At 40.4% G+C, this 23,539-nt stretch overlaps 2 protein-coding genes and 3 non-coding genes across 5 annotated transcripts; 3 read left to right on the top strand and 2 right to left on the bottom strand.

Annotated features, from left to right (window-relative positions):
- The first annotated feature begins 15 nt into the window (after nucleotides 1–15).
- Nucleotides 16–6,755, top strand: LOC145443282 (glutathione S-transferase 1-like). Its single transcript, XM_080321273.1, has 4 exons — nucleotides 16–1,489; nucleotides 3,780–3,927; nucleotides 4,229–4,367; nucleotides 6,437–6,755. Exons 1-4 carry the CDS (start codon nucleotides 1,290–1,292, stop codon nucleotides 6,652–6,654), a joined length of 705 nt encoding a protein of 234 aa, XP_080177399.1. The 5' UTR covers nucleotides 16–1,289; the 3' UTR covers nucleotides 6,655–6,755.
- Nucleotides 6,756–7,038: 283 nt separating this feature from the next.
- Nucleotides 7,039–7,110, top strand: Trnaa-ugc (transfer RNA alanine (anticodon UGC)). Its single transcript has one exon. It is a non-coding gene; the product is annotated as a tRNA-Ala (tRNA).
- A 1,781-nt stretch (nucleotides 7,111–8,891) lies between these two features.
- On the bottom strand, nucleotides 8,892–8,965 carry Trnat-agu (transfer RNA threonine (anticodon AGU)). The gene has a single exon. It is a non-coding gene; the product is annotated as a tRNA-Thr (tRNA).
- Nucleotides 8,966–13,600: 4,635 nt separating this feature from the next.
- LOC145443027 (glutathione S-transferase D2-like) lies at nucleotides 13,601–20,041 on the top strand. Its single transcript, XM_080321008.1, has 4 exons — nucleotides 13,601–14,413; nucleotides 16,918–17,065; nucleotides 17,386–17,524; nucleotides 19,712–20,041. The coding sequence occupies exons 1-4, from the start codon at nucleotides 14,214–14,216 to the stop codon at nucleotides 19,927–19,929; spliced, it is 705 nt and encodes a 234-aa protein (XP_080177134.1). The 5' UTR covers nucleotides 13,601–14,213; the 3' UTR covers nucleotides 19,930–20,041.
- Nucleotides 20,042–20,282: 241 nt separating this feature from the next.
- On the bottom strand, nucleotides 20,283–20,356 carry Trnat-agu (transfer RNA threonine (anticodon AGU)). Its single transcript has one exon. It is a non-coding gene; the product is annotated as a tRNA-Thr (tRNA).
- Between the last annotated feature and the right edge of the window lie 3,183 nt (nucleotides 20,357–23,539).

Raw genomic sequence — 23,539 nt, 5'->3', positions numbered from 1 at the left:
GTCTAGCTCTTACCTCGTTAGAACCAGGATTTAAAGAACTAGCAAGATATAAAAAAAAATGTCATTTCTCCCTCTAGCTGTGACTATAACGGAACAAAATACATTTTGCTTATTGCTAAATTGTTAATTTTTCCTATAGTTATACTGTATTATATATGGATGACTGCATATTATTTCATAATATAGTTAAATCTGACCTAGGAACATTTTTGCAAGTGGTTCTTTGCTGAAAAGAGTTGAGTAGCCCGACATCTTCTTAATACCAATACCGACCTAAGCCGACTCCAGAAGGTCTACCTAGTTGTTGGGGGTTTATCTAGGCTCATCCTCGTCACTTCATCCGTAATAGCGATGTTAATGCTTAGAAGTCAGCCTTGCTACAAGTCGGCAGCTACGGAATAAAAATGTAGATAATTGGCCCGGTGCAAATGACCATAGTAGTCGACAAACACCATGAATACCACAAACAAACAATTAATACCAATACCTAGTATCAGATTTCAAGGATCTACCGAATCCCTACAATTGTGCCCTGGCTATTAAAATGGTTTTCATGGTTTTCAAGAGTACGAATAATCCGAGGATGTAATATATTTGCGGTATCACTGGACTTGCTTCGGTACGTTTGACAGTATATTCTCGTGACTTTCGCGGTCATCCTCAGGTCAAGTTGTAATTGTGTCCTTGATTCTTACACAAGAACTCTTTGCGGTCACTTAGAATTTAACGCCCTATGTCAATACTATATCGGAGATTCCTAAAATACCATAAACATATATTCTGGTATAAGTGCGTCAGGAAGTTTAAACAATAAGTACATCATCATGCTAACAGCTGTATCGACAATCCAACAGTAACAGCTGTAACATTATACGCGGTCATTCGCCAGCTCTGCTGAGACCAATGACAGGCGGAGTTCAGTGCGGAGGAGAGAGGATTCCACTAGCGGAGGTTCCAACCATCGATATCGACAACAGCGCCAGAAGCCTATATAAATCGCCTCTTTGAAGGAATCCTCTTTTTATCCTAACCGGACACTGCGGACTGGCGGCACACCTATTCAAGATTGGTTGTAGGCTACTGATACCCCACTCTGTAATGTTCCCGAAGCGATTGGTCACATGACGTTGAAACAGTGGCATTTGGCATTTCAGATATCTGCAACATGCTACCAGCATTCGCCTGTGAATATATCTTTAGCATATTATTATATTTTACCTTTCCCAATCATGTATTTTGTGTGATTTCATCGTTTCATAAGTTGTTTTTTTATAATAATATCCGGAGAGATGACGATTGAATATTATTATCACCCCCTAAGCCCGCCGAGTTGCGTCGCGTGGATGGTGTTAAAAGCACTTGGGATCGAGTGGGAAGAAAAGATAGTCGACATATTTATAGAAGAGCAAAGAACCGAGGAATTCGCTAAGTTGAACCCTATGAAACAGTTACCTGTACTCAAGGATGGGGATTTCATTCTGACAGAAAGGTTGGTGTTTGTAACCGTTGCTAATTACTAATTCCGAAAAGTTTCAAGCTATACGGTCTGACATAGGGTTGCATTTGAAACAAACGGTGTTTTAAAACACTTTGTTTAAAACACGATTTTAACAGTGTTTTAAACAAATGCCTTAAAAAACAAATTGTGTTTTTTTTCAAACGTTGAATGAGTATGATATACTTATTTAAATACTTACGAAAAACATGTAGTATGAGCCTGCGGAGGTATACGATATGGAGTGGTTGGAAACCTCGAAATCGTCGTCGGTTCAACAGTTATAGCATGTAGATATAGAACATTGGTACGGAATGGGTGTTCTGATGATGATGACCGCCGATCGTAAAAATGCGCATAACGATGTATAGTCCTTGATAAAGATTTTTTGGCCTGCTTATGACAATGGTCGGAAGCCCATTTCGTCGAAGGAGCCATATTTACCCAATATTTTCAATTGCCAATGCCAATTCACTGTGGCGTCACAATTAAAAATTCGTGACGTCATGGCTAAAACGAACAAAAAACAAACATTTAAAACATGTTTTATAGATGTTTGTTTTAAATTGATTTTTGTTTCAAACACAACCCTAAATGCAACCCTAGTCTGACACCATTTTCCTTTGGCGTTATGTCAGAGTTGTCTAAAATATCAGATGTTCAGGTCCATGTTGCGTGTGAGTGTGATATGCGCTTGCAGTATAGGACATATTCCTAAATACAAACTATGTCAACATCTTCTTTGGTGGATGTGGTAAACTTACAGAAAGTATGGAAGTTGACAACGGACAAATATAGGCCTATATCAATGAAGATTATCCGGGCAACTGTCGCAATGCTTATAGATTTTTATCCACCGATTCTTTGTTTGGACAGATATCCTTGACTATGTGCTTTCGAGTGCGATATATATTTCTCTTCCACATTGACCGAACCATGCTATTCTCCGGCCGCTTTATCTTTCGAGGCATAGTGACTAATGAGCCTGTAGCTCCTAGCAGCCAATGGTGGCCAGGACAGGCATTTATTGCCATCACGAATCTTTCGAGTCGGGTCCCTGTCTTAATCTCCGGCGAACCTTTGGTTAGGAGCCACTATTCCGAGGTATATATATATATAGTTGTCTATATCTACAAACCTGTCGACTATCACTGACACTAAAGAGGACTGCGGGAATCTGTTTTGAAAATCCGTAAACTGATAGCTACATTCGTGCACTAAGTACAGATATACGAATATGTGGTCGCATCGTACAAGATGCATTCAAAGTGACACCGTTACCAACACTGTTGGTAGATGTTTATTGTTATGCAGCAATGTGTTTTTACGCAACCAAATAATCAATCAATCAATCAACGGAAATAATTATCATTAGCCGGCGATGTATCATGAGAAATCGTGCTGTCGTCCCTACCACGAGGATGACGAGGTTTTAAGTGGTTACATCAACATAACGAAGTATGGCTTTAGAAGGGCAATTGCCTTCCACTATTAATACATTGATTGTATCTGTACTGAAATGTCTGCAGTGTTGTGCCTCTTCCACGGGTATCGTACTGACTATGAGTTGGATCATTTGAACTAAAATACCGCTAGCGCACCACAGTTTATGTGTCGAGTAAACGAAACAAAGTTGGGCGGGGTTTTCGGTAGTGGGCGTTTGGTATCTGATTCGTTGCCCAGACGGACATCGAGGAAAACAGTTTGGCAAACAATATGTAGGCCTATACTAAACGTTTGTATGACTCTACTTAGCTCGGTTATACAGTATCATAGTATTCGTAATCGATTAAGCGATTCGGTATCACCATTTCAAACTTGATTTCCAAACGTTTTAATTTTTCGTTCGACCTCTCGATCGGCGCGTCATCCATTCGAACTCCGGTCGTGTCCGGCCGAATACTTGCTGATAAACCGCATGTTCGTCGCTTCTGGCGTTGAGCGTAGAGAACCTCATGGCTCGTTCGCCTCTCCAATGTCAAAGAGCCATAGTGATGCGGGCGAAAATTTACTGCCTTCCTTCCCTACGAATACGAACATTTGTCTCTGTTCATGCCGGTCCTTGATAAATTGTTTGTTGGCATGACAATTTCTCTCAATACATATCTTATTTTGGAAATGACATTAATCGACCGTGACATCGAGACTCCGAAATAAATATAGAGAGGAGGTCCAAATTAGAAATAACAAATAGTGTTGTCATTGTCACAGACTTCGGCCTGCTCTCTATAGGCATGAGAAATATTTTTGTAATAAGTAGGACTATTTAATTCGTGTTTTACAGCCGTTCCATGGCCATTTATCTTTGCTCAAAATTCGAGCCGACAGACAAAAAGAACAAACTCTACCCTCGGGATTTCCTGGAGCAATCACAATTTCTCGAACTTATGTTGCGTGATATCGACAATTATCAAACCGTTACAAAGTATTTGGTAAGTGTAATAAACTTTGAGGAAAATGTATGGCGCGCCAAATTCGTACATTCTGAGTACATTCTGTTAATGCTCTATGTGCATTTTTCCTAACTGATATTAAATTTACATTGCTCACTTCACCACATTGACGTAACCAAATGCACCGGGAAGTAGCACGCATTCGTAATTATGCAATAAAGATCAACCTTATAAGTGATTATGCTGAATATCTCCCACTTCTTCGGGAATTACAGGAATTGAAATACCTGGATTTCCAACGTAGGCCACACTTGTTCTTATACCTATTTCATTTATACAGAATGTAGAATTGGTGTTCGATGGCAGAGCCACGAAGATGGTCGATGAATTTCTACCCAACTGCGAAAAGTTTCTTCGAGAATATGATGGCATACTGGCGAAAAGCGAGTACATCTTTGGCGATCACCTAACATTCTTGGGTAAGTGAATTTTGTAATAGGAATAGCCTATATTAATGTCATGCGGTCCTGATCAGACCGAAATTCATAAGAGACATAGCTGTCTACCACACTTTCATTGTATATATAAGCAATGCATTTTAGTATCTCAAAATACCTAGAGCCCTAAGCCCTATAGATTCCCATCATGATCCATGAATGATACAGGTAATGCGATGCAAGCATTTATGCCTTCATCGCTGTTGGTTGTCTAGAAACGATGTGTTGAGATTTCATGTGTTATATAGCTTTGGTAGTCAAGTGCACGGCGTATTTACCAGGCCTACCATATGTCCCTTTCCTCTTTCTGGAGGATTTGTCCTCTTTTCTCATGAACAGTGATTGGTCCTTCAATGTCTCTCTCAAATTCCCAAATGTCCTCTTTTTCGTATTTCTAGTTAGTCGCTTATACTTTCATCAAAACTCTTTGGCGAGAAATCGCATTTTAACCCCATACAATACTATTACCATGAAGCATGGTGAATTACTTATCTAGAGAGGGTTCAACAAATTGCCCTGCCAATCCTTTGTAAACATTGTTCGACCATCACCGTAACATCTGGGCCTTCTTACACGCGAGGATGATCAGTCACAAATTTGAACTTAACAGATGCTATAGCATCAGTACCGCTGGTCGTATCGACAAATTCGTGGTTTTAAATGCGCGAATGTTGAGTTGAGTTCGAACTTGAATTCAGTTAAGTTCAAACATGCGAAAGAAAAGTTGCACACAGAACCTCACATGTAAGACGGCCCGTTAATAGAGCAAAGGTGTGAGTTTTGTAGACCTATAGCCTACTATTAGTGTTACTGTATTGTAGGCTTCGTTCTTTCTTCTTGCAGAAGCGTGAGTAGTTATAAGGCTATAGCTTAGAGCAGGGGTCGCCAACTCAAAACGGGTCGCGGGCCACTTTTCAAATTTCGTAGCGGCCGCGGGCCGCATGAATTCAATATCGATATAAAGTATAGGCAACCACGTTTTAAAACTCTATGTCAGTACAACGCTGTGCTACCTAACATAGTCGATGGGCATAGTGATTACAAAAGAAGTGATATTGTATTAGAATATCACCGTCATCAATTTCATTTTATTTTGAACTCTGAGCTGTGCACGATACCTTGGGGGCTAGCGATATACGCTACTAGATGAAAGACCATCTCCACGTAAAGCTTGATCTCGTGAAGAAGCCCTAAGTCAGTGGTTCTGAAACCTTTCTAGACATGTCCCGCTTTATGATACTGAAAATTGTCCCCCCTCCCCTTATTGTCACATCACAAAATGCATCCATAGAGCTAGCAATCCGAACGGATAGTTTAATGGCATGGATGGTTATGAATGTTGATGACAGAATTCTATAATATGAATTCGGGACTATACAAAGAGCAATAACTATAACTATGAACACGAGATAAATCGCGCGAAGCGCGAAAAATTTTTCAGTTCACTGCAGCTCAGCGCCCCCTTCAAATGCTTTCACGCGCCCACAAGGCGACACGCCCCACAGTTACAGAACCACTGCCCTAAACCGTTTTCTAAGCGTCTCGGTCTTGGCAGTATTTCAGCCATTGCAGGTCAATTTCAGCATTTGCAAAATGTTTTCTTAGCTTTCTTCCGAAATCGCAAATCAAGTCGCGGGCCGCAAAATATGACCTCGTGGGACGCATGCGGCCCGCGGGCCGCGTGTTGGTGACCCCTGGCTTAGAGCTTACTTGCCTGCATAAATGTCCTCTTTTTCAGGTGTTGAAAACATGGTAGTAGGCTATTTACAAATTTCAATGAACTATAGAACTATACGCTATTGTAGGAATATTTCGCCACTTCGTCGGTTATATATATATTATATACGTCCAACAAGGTCTACAATTTGTATATATTTAGATATTCTCTGTGTAAGTCTTATTAATTAATAAAAATATGCGAATCAGAATTTGAAGGCGGTAACAAATCATCAATGCTTTGTTCATCAACGCACAGCCGATGCATAATAATTAAATTAAATTCATACACGTAAGATACTTTCGAATGACAGGAAATCTCACTGTTCTATCAGATTTTGCGTGTGCTCACACGGTGTCAACTATGAGAATGAGTGGATTCAGCGAATGGGACAAATATCCCAACGTGAAGAGATGGAAACAAGCACTGTCCAAACTCCCATACTTCCAGCAGTGCGTCGAAGAAAGCTCGAAAACCAACGCCGATATGTACAAACTATTACTGGAAAAAGGGCGGGAAGTAGCCTTCAACACGTTCACAGCACAAAAGTAGTAATGAGAGATGCCATCATATATGTAGAAATCGGAAATATATTACATTGGAAACATTCGGGTATCGAATATCTCCGGCGGGCAATAGAAACTCCTAACATGCGTGCTGTATGTGTTCAAATTAGCTAAATCAGTAGCAGAGGGCGAGGTAGGCAAAGGGTGAGGTAGGCAGAGTGTACAGTGTAGTGCAGTGATACAGTTGCTTGGAGCATTTGGTGATGGTTGTATTTATAGGAGCGCTGGGATCAAGTCAATACCGTCGAGTAGCAAGGTTGCAAATAACTTCGATTGAATGCATATTGTTACTCGGATCAAGCAAAGTAAAGTACTTTCAATATCTTTCAAATCAAGTCACGGGAATTTGTAAATTTGTTAAAAAGAGGGTGGGGACGTAGCTCAGTGGCAGAGCGCACGTATTGCATGTGTGATGGCCCGGGTTCAATCCCCGGCGTCTCCACTACCACATTAGTGAGTGATATTTCAATGTGACCAGCTTTCTTCATAAATTTGCTCTTCTCTTCCACTTACATTTGCAATTCTAGGTTATGAGCAAAGTTGAACAACATCGTGTGTCTTATTCCAAAACACGACCAAGAATATATTTACTCGCGTAGCGTTAATGCTTATCCCTCGTAGTCAAATGGTGTTTACATGTGTAACTAAAGACTGCAGATGATTCGAAATGGTACGAAGTTACATAAAGTTTGAGAACCCCCGCATCAGAGAATAAGTTATTTTAGACTTGAAAATTGACTATTGATTGATTGCATATTCTACATACGTCGAGTTCGAGGCAAGACAAGTCATTTTAAGGCAGTGACTCGAGTCAAGTCATTCAGAAAACATGACTCGCATCTGACTTGAGTCCATCCAACACCAATATGTGGAGGAGGAACGTAGAATAAATTTATTTCTAAATTTCGTCGACATAGACCATAAGAGACAAATTTTTGCTCTGAGTAAAGCAAAACTTGTTAACTGCATTTTAAATAAATTTATGATTGTCCTATACTGAAGCTTGTAAAGCCAGCCTATTTCCAATGTTTCAGAGGTGGTCAAAGTAGTCACCGTCGCTACTCAAGTAGAAGTAGAAGTAACGCCGGAATTTCTACTCAAGTAGAAGTAGTAGTGCTGGTTCACAAGTAAGTAAGTAAGTAGGCATTCTACACCTATTTTTGCCTATAAAACTGAAAACGATCAAGTAGAAGTAGAAGTAGTCTAATATCATAACTACTTAATAAGTAGTGCGAGTAGACAAAATCTACTTCAAGTACTTCAAAAAGTAGAACTACTTCGTTACTGACCACCTCTGTCTTGTTTATAACCCGCAACATGGATTCAGTGGATACTGAGATATTGAACTTTGTGAAAAATCAGCTAGGTTCTCACAAACAATTCATCTCGTACAAATCTATACGTGGCTGTAGCTATATATAATATTTTCAGCCAAAGCCAATTTGATGGCAGTTACGAGCATGTAGCAGTTGTTACGTATTCGATGTCGTTGTTGATGGAATTGACCATATCGAACATGTAAAATTGAATCGGGACCACGTATAATTAGGATAATGGTATAGATGACGTGTTCACTTCTCAATACAGCTGAAAGGTCAAGAAAGCTCTGTGAAGTCGAACAGTCAATGACTGGAAAATGGACTGGAAATGACACCAAGTCAGTAAGTTTTTTCATATTTCCTATGCGAAGAGTCCGAGTCTGGGCATGTCATTTACGGTTAGTAACTATAGAGTTGCTGTTTTTTTGTTGTTGTTGATCATTTCACACCAGACCTGGTAGTACCGTCGACTTCAACTGGAGTTAAGTTAAGTCTGTGAATAAACGTGACCCCATTTCCATCCCCAGATACATGTACTGTATATAATAATTTCCAGGTAATATTTCCCGGAAAACTGGTCAATATGGAATGTTTTACCAAACATGCTCGGAGGAAGTAAAATGGGTTTCTTCCATCTGTTACCATCGCGACGAAACGAAACTTATTCCCAGTACCTACTGGAGTTGCAGCAGTGGTATATCACGTACCACACTGCTCGCCGATCAATCCGGGCTCCTATTCTGATAGGTAGCTCGAAACTTTATTTCATGAATATTATGCCAGAGTGCAGAATACCGTCTAGTACAGACCGAATCGACTAGGGAATTTTCGGTGATTTTTCGTTCTGCTTTCACCAATTGTGTAGCAAACGTTAGAACCGAACCGTGCACCGGTGTGTTGCAAAAGGCACCGCTGGGATTCGAACCCAGGATCTCCTGTTTACTAGACAGGCGCTTTAACCAACTAAGCCACGGCGCCGAGACGACCGCTTGCCGTCGGTCTTCATCAATTTGAGTACTTAATGGTCGAGGTGGATGAAGTTGTGACGTCATTGGACAGATCGATAAATATTGGACAGGGTTGCCCAATACGAATATTTCTGCAGAAACAGATATCGGCTAGATGAGAGATTCTTCGGTCCACGCCAAATTTCATGCCGGTCCGCCAGATATATTACAATAGAGTCACCATAGGTCCTCTTTTAAGAGGATTTGTAATCTTGCTTTTTGACTTTTTTGAAATTGTCCTCGGAACACGCCCAAATGTCCTCTTTTTTGAGAATTTTGGTTGAATGTACGTGGAAATTGGACTGAGATATATGAAATCAGCGGCCAAGTGACGGTACGACGGTTTTTTGGACCTCGAGTCAGAAAACTGATCTTTTTAGTCAACCGACCACAAAGTCGGGAAAAATTTACCATTTTCTCAGGATTTCACCTCAGAATTTTTAAGTCGGAAAATTTTGAAAAAGTGTCCTTTTTTTCTTATTCCCAAAATATGGTAACCCTATATTTCGATGCCATATCTCATTTGCTACATGCAAGCTGTAAAATCATACATCAACAACAACAACTCCACTGTCATTGTACGTGACAAAGCTGATATTCGCATTATTTGTATATCTTGAGGGGGTTTTGGTGCCCTTGCATCATTAATATTTTAGTTTTCGGAATCAGTGCGACAATAGGTTTCGATTGATACCGGTTGTTATAAATTGTTGCCTGGGTACTAAGAATTCCACTGTCACTGGCGAGGCGTGGCTTATCTTTGCCTCGCCTCTCCTTTCGACCACTTGTAAGCAATGAATATGCTAATAATGTTACAAGTTGGTCATTCAAGAACATCAATACCCGAATACGATAACCATTGACAGTTTTCACTATATTCTTTTACGTATATTCTTTGCACTAAATCACATTGCCTCTCCTCGCATAGCGTCCATGTTACGCTCTTCGGCGGTTGCCGATCCAAGTAATCGTTAATATTATTTTCTCACGTTTTAGTGCTATATTGATGTCGGCACTGTTACATCTATCCAGCTGAATTACTGGTTCCCTTTACTGCAGCGGTTCTCAACCTTTTTTGACACGCGTCCCCCTTGGCAATGGTCAAAAAATCGCGCACCCTGACCCTCCTTACATTTATCGTCATGTCAAAAAGAGCACATCATCTAATATAGAGGTGGGCAACCTTCCTGTTAATCATGGCCGCATTTCGATTACTTACGTAGCCTAAAGCCGCATTCCAGGTCATAGCCGCAATGAACGATCTGGACCCAAAATACCTATGGTAAACTGTCCATATCCATTCCCGGTGAACTCCGGACTATTCTACTTTTCACATCGGCCTATTGTACGCACCGAAATCGCGAGTGGCAATTTTATGAATATTTGCTGGGAGTGCATATTGTCGCGCGGAGCCGCGAATGAATTGTTATTTCTTGAGGATTCCCATTCCTGCTCCAATTAAGAAGGGCGCTCTGCATTAAAATCGAAAAATGAAGTCTTGTTGAATTGCGCGGAGCGCGAAGAAAATTTCAAGATTAAATAAAATCTCCCGAAAATTCGGGAGTGAATTCGAAATTGCAATTTGCATGTCTACGGCTGCCAACACATACTAATTGAATTAGGCGTCGACGGCCGCACAAATTCCCTTCTACGGCCGCATGCGGCCGTACGGGATGCCCACCCCTGATATAATAGTACACACAAGGTATATCTTACGCCAATTTTGAATCCGCATTAGAGTTGTTTAGTCTTTTACATTGCTGCCAAACTTCCCCAAACTTGTTTGATCAGTTTTGGAAATGAATTAGATTGTGTTGATTTATAGCCAAATTGAGGGCGAAACCAGGCAACCTATATTGCATCTAAGTCTGTCTTAGGCAGTGCAGTTCGCCAGCTATCAACAACAGCTACCTAGCACACAGCGATTTAGGCTACTGCCAAAGCTATAAAGTAATGAATGACTTGCACGTAGGAATTTCTCTAAATCTTCAAAGAATATCAAAAATTTGCTCAAATGAAGTTGAAGTCAGCCTATACTCCGTTGAGCGCGACTGCAGGAGTTTGAGTTTGTCAAGCTTTCTAGAATACGAATTAAGTTTAATCTTCAATAATCGTATCTTCAGAATGGTTGTGAAACACATTTTTAGTCACAATTTATACAGACATTGACAAAATTGACAAGGATTTCCCTCCCCGCGCCCCCAGGTTGAGAACCCCTTGGCATGAGGAGCATTTTCTGTGCGCAAATCTGCAGGAATTCCCAATTTTCGCTGAGTCTTAAAACCAAAAATTTGCCACAATACACATCTAATACACGTCTAATACATTACTATAGATCAGTGGTTCTTCTCAACCGCCGGTCCGCGACGACTTTTCCGCCGGTCCGCCATGTATATTGAAATTGTATACCTTAATTTCAAGATACAAGACGTTGAATGCTTGTCCAATGATAAATAAGTAAAACATCATATTTTAATCTGATTCCAAACTCCAGGCAACATTAGGCCCTGCAATATATTCGATTTGATTTGAAGTTCCAGCCGTCTGTGGTGACGACACGCGAGCGACAAGTACGAGTTGACTCACAAAACCGCGCAGATTGCACAATCATACGTTTTCGATTCATTAATTTTGTTAATGACCAGGTGTCGCTGTTGACAGGTACGGCGCATTGTATTCGTAGTACGTCTGGTGGTAGTGTGAAATGAGCAGGGATATCTAGAACTACGGGGAACTACAGGGATATCCGGATATCCCTGGAAATGACAAGGTGGCATGACAATGTGCGATATTGTCGAAAATTAGAGTATTAGTCAAGTTGGCGTGGCAGGTTAATACACGGCCTTCGGCGCGAAAGACTGCAATCGACTCTCGAGAGTAGCACGGTTATCTGGAGAGGGAAATTTTAGATCTACTCAGCAGACTCACTACCGTAAAATTATATGAATACCACCAATAACACGTTTAATTACGAACGAAACCATAAAATTATCACTCTCTAGAACAGGGGTCACCAAAACGCGGCCTGTGACCTGATTTGAGATTTCTGAAGTAGCATTTGGAATGCTGAAATTGATTACAGTTTAGAAATAAGCTGTCTCCTGTTCCCAACATTACTCTTTCCCACTTGCTGAAAGGGTTTCGGCGATGGTAATAGCATTTCATAGAGGAAGAATTAGCTGAGATGAATGGGCATGGGCATACTGCCTTGACGTGCAATGGTCCAGACATAGTCATGACCGAGACGATTAGAAAACTACTTGGGGCTGCCCCACAAGTTCAAAATAACGAGGAGATAGTTTTCTAGCAAATACGGTGTCGCTAACCCCAATATCGATTCTCTGGCCGCTGTAAAGTGTTATCAGCAACCGTGCGCAGCTCATAGTTCAAAATATAATGGAAGTGATAATTATGATATTTTGTTGTATTTGTATTTCTTCAATAAAATATTTCTTTTGTGGTAATTATGCCTGTCGCTCATGTTAAAGAGCACGGGGTTGTACTGACGCAAAGTTTTTACAACATGGTTGTTAAACTGTGTGACCTATTTCATCTCAATATTGAATTCAGGTGGCACGCGGCCTCTACGAACTTTGAAAAGTGGTCCGCGACCCGTTCCGATTTGGTGATTCCTGCTCTAGTATCATACTTGCACAAAAACGGTTGCAAACTTTACTACATTTTTGGTTAATTTGAAATTTCGAAGATCAACCGGTCCACCAAATCGGGTTTTTGATATTACTAGTCCACGAGGTGAAAAAGATTGAGAACCACTATGCATTGCATAGATTACTGACGCGTACAATGAGCTGTGCAGCAACGGAGTGTTAAAAGAACAAATCCGTCAAACTATGATTTTCACACAAAAGGAAAATATTATAATAAATATATATTACTGGTCAGTGTTCCCTTTCAGATATACCAGTCCAGATATGCGATGGTTCGCCTTGGAAACTGACGTCGTATTGTTCGTTTGAAACGTAACAGCGTGATACCAATTGCTTCATTTCAAATGCACTTATAAATATTGGTGGTGGAATAATTTGCATTTCCGAAGGACGAGGTTTCGAATTCGACCCCCAACTTCTCCTGCGTACGCCAATGCACTCGACGTAGGACCATAATTGTCAAAATTCAAATATTTATCGGGACTGCTTATCTGCAACCAATGATGACAATAAAGACATATCATCATCATCATCAAAAAATCATATGTATGTGTTTAGTGTGTATCTTGACCTCTAAAGAGCCACTAAGACCCGCTGAGGGAACTCTACGGTTCCTGAGAATGCAGTCGCGCTCCATGCTATGTCAGTCTTACGATTACTAGTTGGGTTAAATTTGAATTTGTGTTCTGCGTACGAGACTCGTTTTCCGAATATCGCAGCTGACACTGATAATCCATAATATCAAAACATTTGCTATCTTCATGAGGTTAGAAAAAGTAGTACGACCGCTGAAAGGACTTCGCAAATGTAGATAACGTATCTGTGTTCCCTTTGCGCCAACAAAGGCTTGAGGCAATATTTACACAGCAGTCCAGGTTTAGACTGCTTCTCTCAACTTTATGTTAGGATGTAGAGTTGGCAAATCAACATCATGCAGCGTTATAGGCTATTAGTCTGTCATCAAGGCAAGGAATGAATGCGATACAAATACGGCTTGGTATGTAGAAGCATGGAGTAAATTTCTGTTTGCCTATCTGCGAAAACGCGATATGTACGTTTTTATCTTGCGCATAAATTCGTCACATAACCCACAGTGGCGGAAATGTCATTGTTGTGGTATTCGTTGTAGCTCAGTATGATGACTGATGACCCGTGACGAAGCTCTGGATTGCTGTCAAGTCATGTGTTACGCTTGCCAAATTTATCCTCTGCGTTTGCACGATCAATACCAACCAGGCATCGAGTTGCATCGTTTGTCAATGTTTATCAACACTCTAAGTAATAAGAAGATCATTCGAAATATTGCGTTTGCGATATATGAATATCGATGAATACGTATATCCAGTCCACCTATGTCATATGGTCAAAGTGATGTTGAAATAGTTGCATTTTGTATTTTAGATATCTGCGCCATGCTATCAACATTCAAATTCACTCATTCGACTTTTAATATATCCTTAGCATCGTGATATATTTTACCTATCCTAATAATGTCTATTTGTATGATTTAAGTATAACATAAGCTACTCTTTTATAATAATATCCATACTGATGGCGATTCAATTTTATTATCACTACCTAAGCCCGCCGAGTTGCGTCGTGTGGATGGTGCTGAAAGAACTGGGTGTCGAGTTTGAAGAAAAGATAATCGACCTGTTTCAAGATGAGCAAAAGGGCGATAAATACGCAGAAGTCAACCGTCGAAAGCAGATACCTGCACTCAGGGACGGGGATATGACTCTGACAGAGAGGTTGGTGTTTATAATGCGGCCAGAACGCGTTGCCGATTACGAAGAGGGGCAAGTTTCAAACAGCATGTTCTGAATTCCTTTTAGAAGGGCTTTATATATATAAGATTTTTCCGAAATATAAGATGACCAGGTACTGGTACATGCATGGAGGGAGTGTACTATGAAGTAGGAGTGCAGGCCACACTATACCGAATGTAAACTGGTATATCATTAACTTGGGAGGGAGGGGTCAATTTATATAAATTATGGAAGTTGTATACGGACAAATACACGCCAATGGAGATTACCCAATCAACTGACTCCATACTTTTGCTCTTTCACCGATTCTATGTTTGAACAGATCTCTCCTGCGTATGCTTTCGAGTGCAATATATAATTCATCTTACATATTGTCCAAACTATGGCATTGTTCGGTCGCTTTGTTTTCCAATAATGGTAGTGCCAATCTACCGATCCATAGCTGATAGGCTAAAAGTCAACGAAATGAATAAAATCTTGATTTTACCATGCGATACATTTGTAATCGATTTCCGTGTAATTTTCGTTCTAATCGTAGTCGTGTAAGATATTCTTATTTCAATATTGTAGTTTCGATATGGCATGTAGACATATATGCTCATTTTGCTCAATTTACGCCATGTTGCTAAGTCCTTATTCTTGACTTATTGCACATCAAGTTGTTTTCTTTATAACACACACAAACTGAGTTGGCGCTTACGGCCTTTTAGTCTGATCAAATTGATAGGCAGCACGGCACACGTGATGTCAGAGTCATAACTGCTGTAGAAATTTCATGGCCGACACAATCAAGGAATAAAATAGTGCAAGGTGATTTCCCCTTCAAAGTCTTCGTACTTCGTTACGGCGCATGAAGCACTTGGAACAACAAGCATACTGATTGTACAGGAGTTGGAATGTGTGTTCAGCACCTCCGCACAATAACCTCGCTGGCTCATAATTTTGTTCCTTCGTTGATTGATTGATTAATTGATTGTGTGGTTGGTTGTTTTGTTCACTCATTGGTGCACAACGATGAACATCTGCGGACGCCGTTAATGACGATCACATATTGAATTTACCATGTACAACCGGAAAGACGTGACCGCATATTCGTATATATGTTCCTAACCCACGATTGTAGCTGTTAATTTATTATTAATTTACGTATTTTACGAAGATATTTCTGTAGTGCATAATACCCCATTTTATTCTGAGCGCCCCCGATAGCACAGTTTATATGTAGCGCCCCAATAAACGTCGCTAATCCCGGGGCGCTGGCTCACTTTTGGAATCTCTGATCGAGACTTTATATCGGTCCTATTACTTTCATAGCTCGGTATATCAAGGAAGCAATCTTAATCGACTGCAGCGAATCGGTATCATCGCCGCAAACTTTATGATTTTCCGTTTGCTAAATTACTTTCTGTAGTACTTACATGGCATCAGATCACATCTTGATAACCACAAATGCTGTTCTTTCTTGGTTATCGTGCGCTTACTAGCTATGATAGCGTAGTGGTAGATTGTATTACTATAGTAATTATCATGGATAAACACAATGGATACACTGGCGCTTATCACATCTAAAGGCTTTATGCACCACGGTCCGAGATAAGTTAACGTTGAAGGACAGCGGTTCTTAACCTTTACTAGCCCGCGGAACACTTACGCTAACCTGCATGCTTTCGCGGAACACCCAATTTGGGATGAGTCATAAAACAAAATCTACCACATACACATGTTGTAGATTTGTAGCAGGCGAAATGAACTGTGTATCAACAGAAGGGTCAAAAAAACAAAACCATTGCATGATTGCCGCACAACACGAAAACATTGTAATGAATATGCATTGAAATTCTGCCGTTGCCTTTCAAATATTTGTTCAGAAATGCGAGGCCTCACCTCGGAAAGTATCATCGTATTGCTCGGTCGAATCGCAGGCTAAGTGTGACACCAATTGCTTGATTTCAAATGAACCTAAAAATATTAGATGTGAAATTGGCATTTTAGTAAGACTGGGCCTAAATTTCAAATCCCACAACAATCACAATTCGACCACAGGTCGGGCCTAAATATCTGCAACCAATAATGATAGAGACTAGCGTATCACCACAAGTCATATGTATAACTTGAGTGTGTGTATTGACCTCCAGGGAACCCCTGCGATACCCTCACGGTTCCTTCGCGTCATCAGCCGTGATGGTCCATAACAATACATGATGTCTTCATGCCCGATGACTAGAAACATCTATACTATACTCTATGCTTAGTGTACTTTTCATTCTGTTCCCTATAAATTGCATGTATAGGTTTGACTATTTTTCAATACAGATCTCCTGGAAATAACATTACTCGGAGAGTTCCATTGAAATCAAGATATTAATTTAGAGATGAGATCCAAATCAGAAATTAAAATCTTATTAGTTATTACCATAGCACTCTGTCTCATTTTTATGGAAAGAAGAAATATCTGTGCATCTGAAGGTTTAATTTGTGTTCGACAGCCGTTCCATGGCCATTTATCTATGCTCCAAATTTGAGCCAGCGGATAAGAAGGATAAGCTATACCCGCGGGACTTCCTGGAGCAAACAAAATTCCACGAACTTATGATGCGTGATGTCGACAATTATCAAACCATGTTGAAGTATTTGGTAAGTGTAACGAAACTCTGAGCTAAATGTCTTGAGGTTCCAGTTGGTAAATTGTGAAGCACTGTCTATATATGATCTGTATGCAACTGTGCATTTCTCTAGCTGGACTGATATAAGCATTACCTTGATGACCACACTACGCATAACCAAAAGCATCAGGTACGTAGCACGCATTCGTATGATGCAATAACGGTACCTCAACTATTTTATCCGACCAAACGATGCGAATAGTAAATAACCTCCACCTCCGAGAAAGTTGTAGGAATTGGATTTTTCATGGACGCCAAACGAATGTCCCTATACTTTGTTTACGTATACAGAACATAGATTTGGTGCTGGAAGGTAAAGCGACGAGCCTTGTCGACGGATTTCTACCCAAGTGTGAGAAGATTCTTCAAGAATATGATGCCATATTGGCGAAAAACGAGTACATCTTTGGTGGTCACCTGACATTCCTGGGCAAGTAAATTTAGTAGTAGGAGCTTACGTATGGCCTATACGCTACATCGATTTTTAACGGTACTGATAGAAACTTTATGCTGCGATGCCATCCTATCTGGAAACAATTGGTATAGTATCTCAACATACCCGGAACTCTGATCATTCGATGTACACGATTAGCACAAACCCGATCCAATATATATTACGAATAAACCACTCATGCTGCAAGTATCCATGGGTCATGCGTATTCAGAGTCTAGCCGTCTAGAGTAACCAATTTTATATACACCGTCGCCACCGTTTAATTCGGACGATTTTTGCCGCTCACATTTGTCCGAAGTAAGCGGAGAAATGGCTTTGTTCGAGTTAAGTAAAAATCAATTGTTGCTTCATGGTCATGCGTGAAGGAACACAACGCATTTAAATATTGTTGCATAATAAATTAATTGTAGCAACGCTGTACTGCAGTAAGTGGCACAGATCGCATAAAACGCACATTTTCTATACCTTCAGGGTTACTAGTATCTTACAGTATTTTCGATATCAAATCATTCAAATAGTATTTTTTAATATTTTCACCAACGCGATTAACTGCCGAACTAAGTGTCAAGGAAGCGCCTTAATTTTTCTCCGTTTACTTTACTTAGCAACTTCAACTTTTATAATAAAAATTTCTGTACCATGGTGTCCTACAAGACGCACACATTTGTACCCGATTAAGAGCGACTATAGGAAACTGGTAGGGCTTTGTACGAGTTCATACGAGCGAGATGGTGCTGGCGATGCGTCCGGCATCTTGATTGGTAGGTCGTGGGTTTGATCCCTGCCGGATCAGACCAAAGACTCGAAAACTGGTATCCGCATTTATCCTGCTAGGCGGTCAGCATCCACGGATAGCATGGAGGAGAGAAACAAAAACGAGGTTGCCGATTAGGTGACCTTACGGTCGCATCGCATCTCCGTCGTCGAAGCATCTCGATGTTCCAGACGAAAAAGATTATATTCTCTCTCTCTCTCGTTGTCGATGGTTATTGCATGGATCGTCATTTTTTCACTATAGAGTCACTCATCTCGTGTTCCAGTGCGATTGTTTTTATCTAAAAAAGAAATATTTTGACATAAAAAATCAAAATTTTGACTTTTTTTACAATAAAAAACTTAATTTTGACCAAATTTTGACCTCACGTATGTAAATTAGGTGTTTCCCCACAAAATCTTAGAATTGTACTACTTTCTTCATTTCTGGTTGGTCTGTCGTTATGAATTAGTTAGGCCTGAGCTAACTTTTCTGATTTAAAAACTGACAAATTTTTACATGTAGAAACTTTATTTTAACTAAATCTGGACCTATGAAGAATTAGAGTAGTTACATTACGCATTATGGGAGAACTAATTAAAATTTGTTGTAGTACAACGAAAAATACTTTCCTGTATTCTCGGGTAGAACGTGTCTGTCCTTCTAAGTAGCTTTCCAAGAATGGAGAAAGAACGTTCAACAGCAGCAGTTGTTGGCTGGCAACACTGAAGATGTGTGTTCGTTACATGGTAGGTGACATAGCAGACAATGGGCCGTCCATAGGCCGGTAAATTGGACTACAAGCTGTAAAATATCAATGATAGGTTAACCCACAGTGAAAACATCTACGATACAAACGAAATGCAGGTTGCAAAAAAAATGACTTGGTAAATAATTTTGACATTTTTTGACCTAACGCTATACAATTCTGACAAAATCGCCCTGGTTGTAACGAACGAAGTACTGTTTCCTAACGATAGGAATTGCGAACCTGTGTCCGGATTAACCGGAGTTTTCTTAGTGCAATTTTTACTATTGTTTCGTTCGCGAGCATTCGGCAGAATAAAGCGGTTATCCGGGTTACCCGTTGTCCCAATTTAGCAGAGTTGACTGTATGTATTGTTGGAGTTTCAACGGAAATTTTAATGAACTAAAGGTACACAGGTTTAACTTTATTTTTGAAATTTTTGCCCACTCGTCCAGTTTATCATACCTCATATGCCACGCACAAGCTCAATTGGTATGTAAAAGTCGTTCTAGCAAGTCACAATGAAATATATACCGATGTCAAACATAATTTGACCGCTATAACGAATTACCAATACAATTTTAAGAAATGTTCCAGCAATAAATATATAGCCTACGCTTGAATTACTATTGAAACATGGCAAAACTTATGGCTCTTTCAGATTATGCGTGTGCTCACACGATTTCGACTTTGAAAATGAGTGGATACAGGGGTTGGGACAAATATACCAACTTGAAAAGATGGAAGCAAACACTGTCCAAACTTCCATACTTCGGGCAGTGCGTCGAAGACAGTGCGAAAACCAACGCCGATATGTACACTCTAGTACTGGAAAAGGGCTTAGAAGCGGGGTTCACCGAGTTCCTAGCACGAAAGTAGTGCTCAGAGTTTCCGTCATTGGCTATCCATTTAATTGCAAATATAAGAGTCATGCCTATATTATCATGTTCGCAATACAAACTCCTGGCATGGGTGGGGTGTACTGTGCGTATTTAAATTGCATTCTAATCAGCAGCAAAGGGGAATTGATGCAGGCAGACTACGAGAAATTATCTGATGAGGATGATGGTTTTTAGAGAGTAATAATTTTCAGTTAATATACTTTACGATGAATCGGTCCCCTTGAAACGATTTACAACATGCTGTTGAGACTATGTCCGGTACAGCTGTCACCAATACATCATAATTGCAATTAGTTTAGTAACGTTTGAGCAGTCTGTGCGTTTAAGAAAAGGCACCGCTGGGATTCGAACCCAGGATCTCCTGTTTACTAGACAGGCGCTTTAACCAACTAAGCCACGGCGCCAGGACGACGGGACAGTGTCGGTATTCGCGAATTTCACTCTTTGATTGACCCATGATGTTGAACAGGACTATCGCATTGTCAATTTCAGAATCATAGTTTCAGCCCAGACGTTGACACACACTGAACGAGAGTAAAGAATATACAATTATCTCAGAACTACTACGTATACCTGCACTCTGCAGGTTAGTTATATATTTTATGACGTCGGACGGTCTATTCAGTATTACGATTGTAACCAGATCAGACACAAGGTTTAACAAACTTATAGATGGAAATACAGGTTGGATTTATTGGTAAATTTCTTTACCAATCTGATTTCACCGCCTCCATCATCGGCCGGTATAGTTGACCTCTCCAAGTCTATTGGTCAGTGATGTGGCGTATTGACTATATGTTCGGTTTACCATATTTTGGAAAGGTGAAAAGGGGACACTTTTTCAAAATTTTCAGACTTGCAATACCGGATGAAAATTCTGAATAAATGGTAAATTCTTCCCACTTCGTGGTCGGTTGACTAAAAAAAGGTCAACTTTCCGGCTCAGCTCCCGAAATAGCCGCCAGAGCGTTACTTCGGTGCTGATTTACTGTATCTCAGTCGGATTTCGTCCTCCGACACTTTCAAAAAAGTCGAAAAAGAGGACAAATCCTCTTAAAAGACGACGTACAGTATCCCTACTATATGTGCATTTGTACATTGTGTAGTTGGGTCATCAATGTGATACACAGGTACTAATTTCGCATGCGTCGCCTTCAAAAGTCATACGCATAATCCAAATTACAACACACATTGTCTAAATAATCATCGGCGACTCGAATCAAATTACAACAGCAACACGTAATCTGACGATCGTGTCATTTTATTTCTCAGATCCGATCAGGATGGTGGTACATGAGATTATCTCGTTATGGACAGGATTAAATTTGACACTGCTCTTGTAAACATTTCATGCACGAGTAAAATAGTCTCTACGTGTTGTATGTCGGTTTGAAAAAATATGTTCCGATTTCCTCGTTGATCATATAAGCATTTCGTATTATACTCACCGATGCCAAATAGTTGTCGACTTGATATCACCAATTCTTAAACTGCGACATAATTTGCGCAACTACAAATATGTGATAAAAACACATATCTAATGCATTACTGATGTACACAACGAGCTATATGTATCAAGTGTGTTGAAAGAACGAAGACATTCAAATATAATTTTCACACAAAACGAAAAGATTACAACGAATATATATAGCAAGTCCGTGTGACTTTTGCTGTTCCCTTCCAGATAACAGTTCAGAAATGCGAGGCTTCAATTTGGCTAGTGTCGTTTTGGTATTGTTCGGTTGAGACGAAACTGCGTGATACCAATATGCTTAATTACAAACGAACTTATAAATGATGGAGATATAATTCACATTTTAAAACGACGGGGTTTCGATTTCGAACCCTAATCTCCCCTGCCACTCCACACGACGTACCAACCACGGCAGTCACAATTCGACAACGGATCGGGCCTGACAACCTGCAACCAATGATGGCCGCAGGACGGGCGTATGATCAAAAATCCGATGAAGGCAAATACGGAATGTTTTGACCTGCAGGGAAATCCATAGAGTGGCTCAGCGAACCCCTAGTGTTCCCCCGAACAGTATAGTTAAGAACCACTTATCCATATGCTTCATGTGATTCCAGCACATAAAACCAATAAAAGGCCGAAATCGACATATACATAACCTTCACTGATGCGAAAGTCGCAGAAACTCAAATGTTAGGATTTCTATTGTAAAAGCGTTGCAGAATCCAAACTTGTTGTTCAAGGGCAAAGCAACTAACCTTGTCCGGGACCTTCCGTCCAAATGTGAGACGGTTATTCAAGAATACGATGACATACTGGCGAAAACCGATTCACTGGTTATATACCTAGCACCCCTGTCCATAGGACCGATACAGCACTCCGTCAGCCCCCCTACCTCGCCAAAAAAACATTGCCAGGAGAGGAACATTCGCCGCCAGCCATTTAAGCTTGGGTTACCATATTTTTGTAATAAAATTCCGGACGCTTTTAGCTCTCACTAGCGGATTTCAAAATGAGGTATGGGCAGTTGGGCACGTTGTCGATCAATAGGACGTCACACTAGCAAAGCTTTGTCTATCGACTAGAAGTGGTCACGATCCGGTTCAGGAGTACGTGGTTGTGTGTTGTAAGTTGTAACCGTTTTTGTGATTTTTATTCAACCATGCACACATAAAATAGCAATAATTTCATAAATGCAATTTCTTCGGTTTGGTTCGTCCCCGTCATCAGGTCATCTCATTGCAGTTGTTGTCGAAGGCGAATTTGTAGTTGAAGTCGTAGTAGAAGCCGCCGCTAATTGGCGTTCGTATGCGTGTATTGTATTCTTTGTAGTCGTAATTTTATCGTTTATGATGGTTGGTGGATAATTTGGGTGGGTATTGGCGGGGGAGTGATAGCAGTAGGGGAAGGGTCAAGATTATGGGATGGGATGGGAGGTTAGGGTGCTTGGGATAGGTTGTGGGTGAAATGGTTGGGTTTTGTGGGTCGATAAATACAATTTATCGCGCACTATAAGCTTTCATTACTGTCGGAGCTTGTGGTCCGTCGTATACGTTGTACATGATTTCGTCGGGTTCAGCGTCGATATCCATTTGCAGGTCTGTATATATTGTTCCAGATCTTGTATTGTATTTGATATATTCATTTACGTTAATCAACGTTGTAGCGTTGTAACCAGGGCCGAAGCCACGTTTTTCAGCCCCCTCCCGCCAAGATATACCCTGATCTTGAGCCCACCGTAGGGTAATCGATGCAACTTCTAGGGGCTTACTATATGCATCTGGTCGTTTAATCATTTGAATGAATTATGTCAATAATATTGGTTCTTCCATACATTACAATATACTTTGATCCTTTCTCTGTCCACGCGACCAGAGTTAACGGTAGAGCTGGTGGAGGATTATGACTTCGAACATGCAAGGAACGTAATTACATGTACATCGTTAAGTCACGTTCATGTCACACCGATAAGATTATTTATCAGCCTAATGCCTGTGCGCACTGTACCACTGAGCTATATAAACACCGCACATCCGGTGGTGTCCAACCTTTTATGGTCGCGACTCCATTTCTAATTTGAAAATGTTCCGTGGCCCAGCTCAAAATTTGATGA

This window comes from Botryllus schlosseri, chromosome 7 (genome assembly GCF_051294905.1).
Source record: "Botryllus schlosseri isolate E-star chromosome 7, Bs_hap1, whole genome shotgun sequence".
In the NCBI taxonomy this organism is placed as follows: domain Eukaryota; kingdom Metazoa; phylum Chordata; class Ascidiacea; order Stolidobranchia; family Styelidae; genus Botryllus; species Botryllus schlosseri.
Note: the sequence above shows the minus strand (reverse complement) of the source record. Positions and strands in the feature narration are given on the sequence as shown.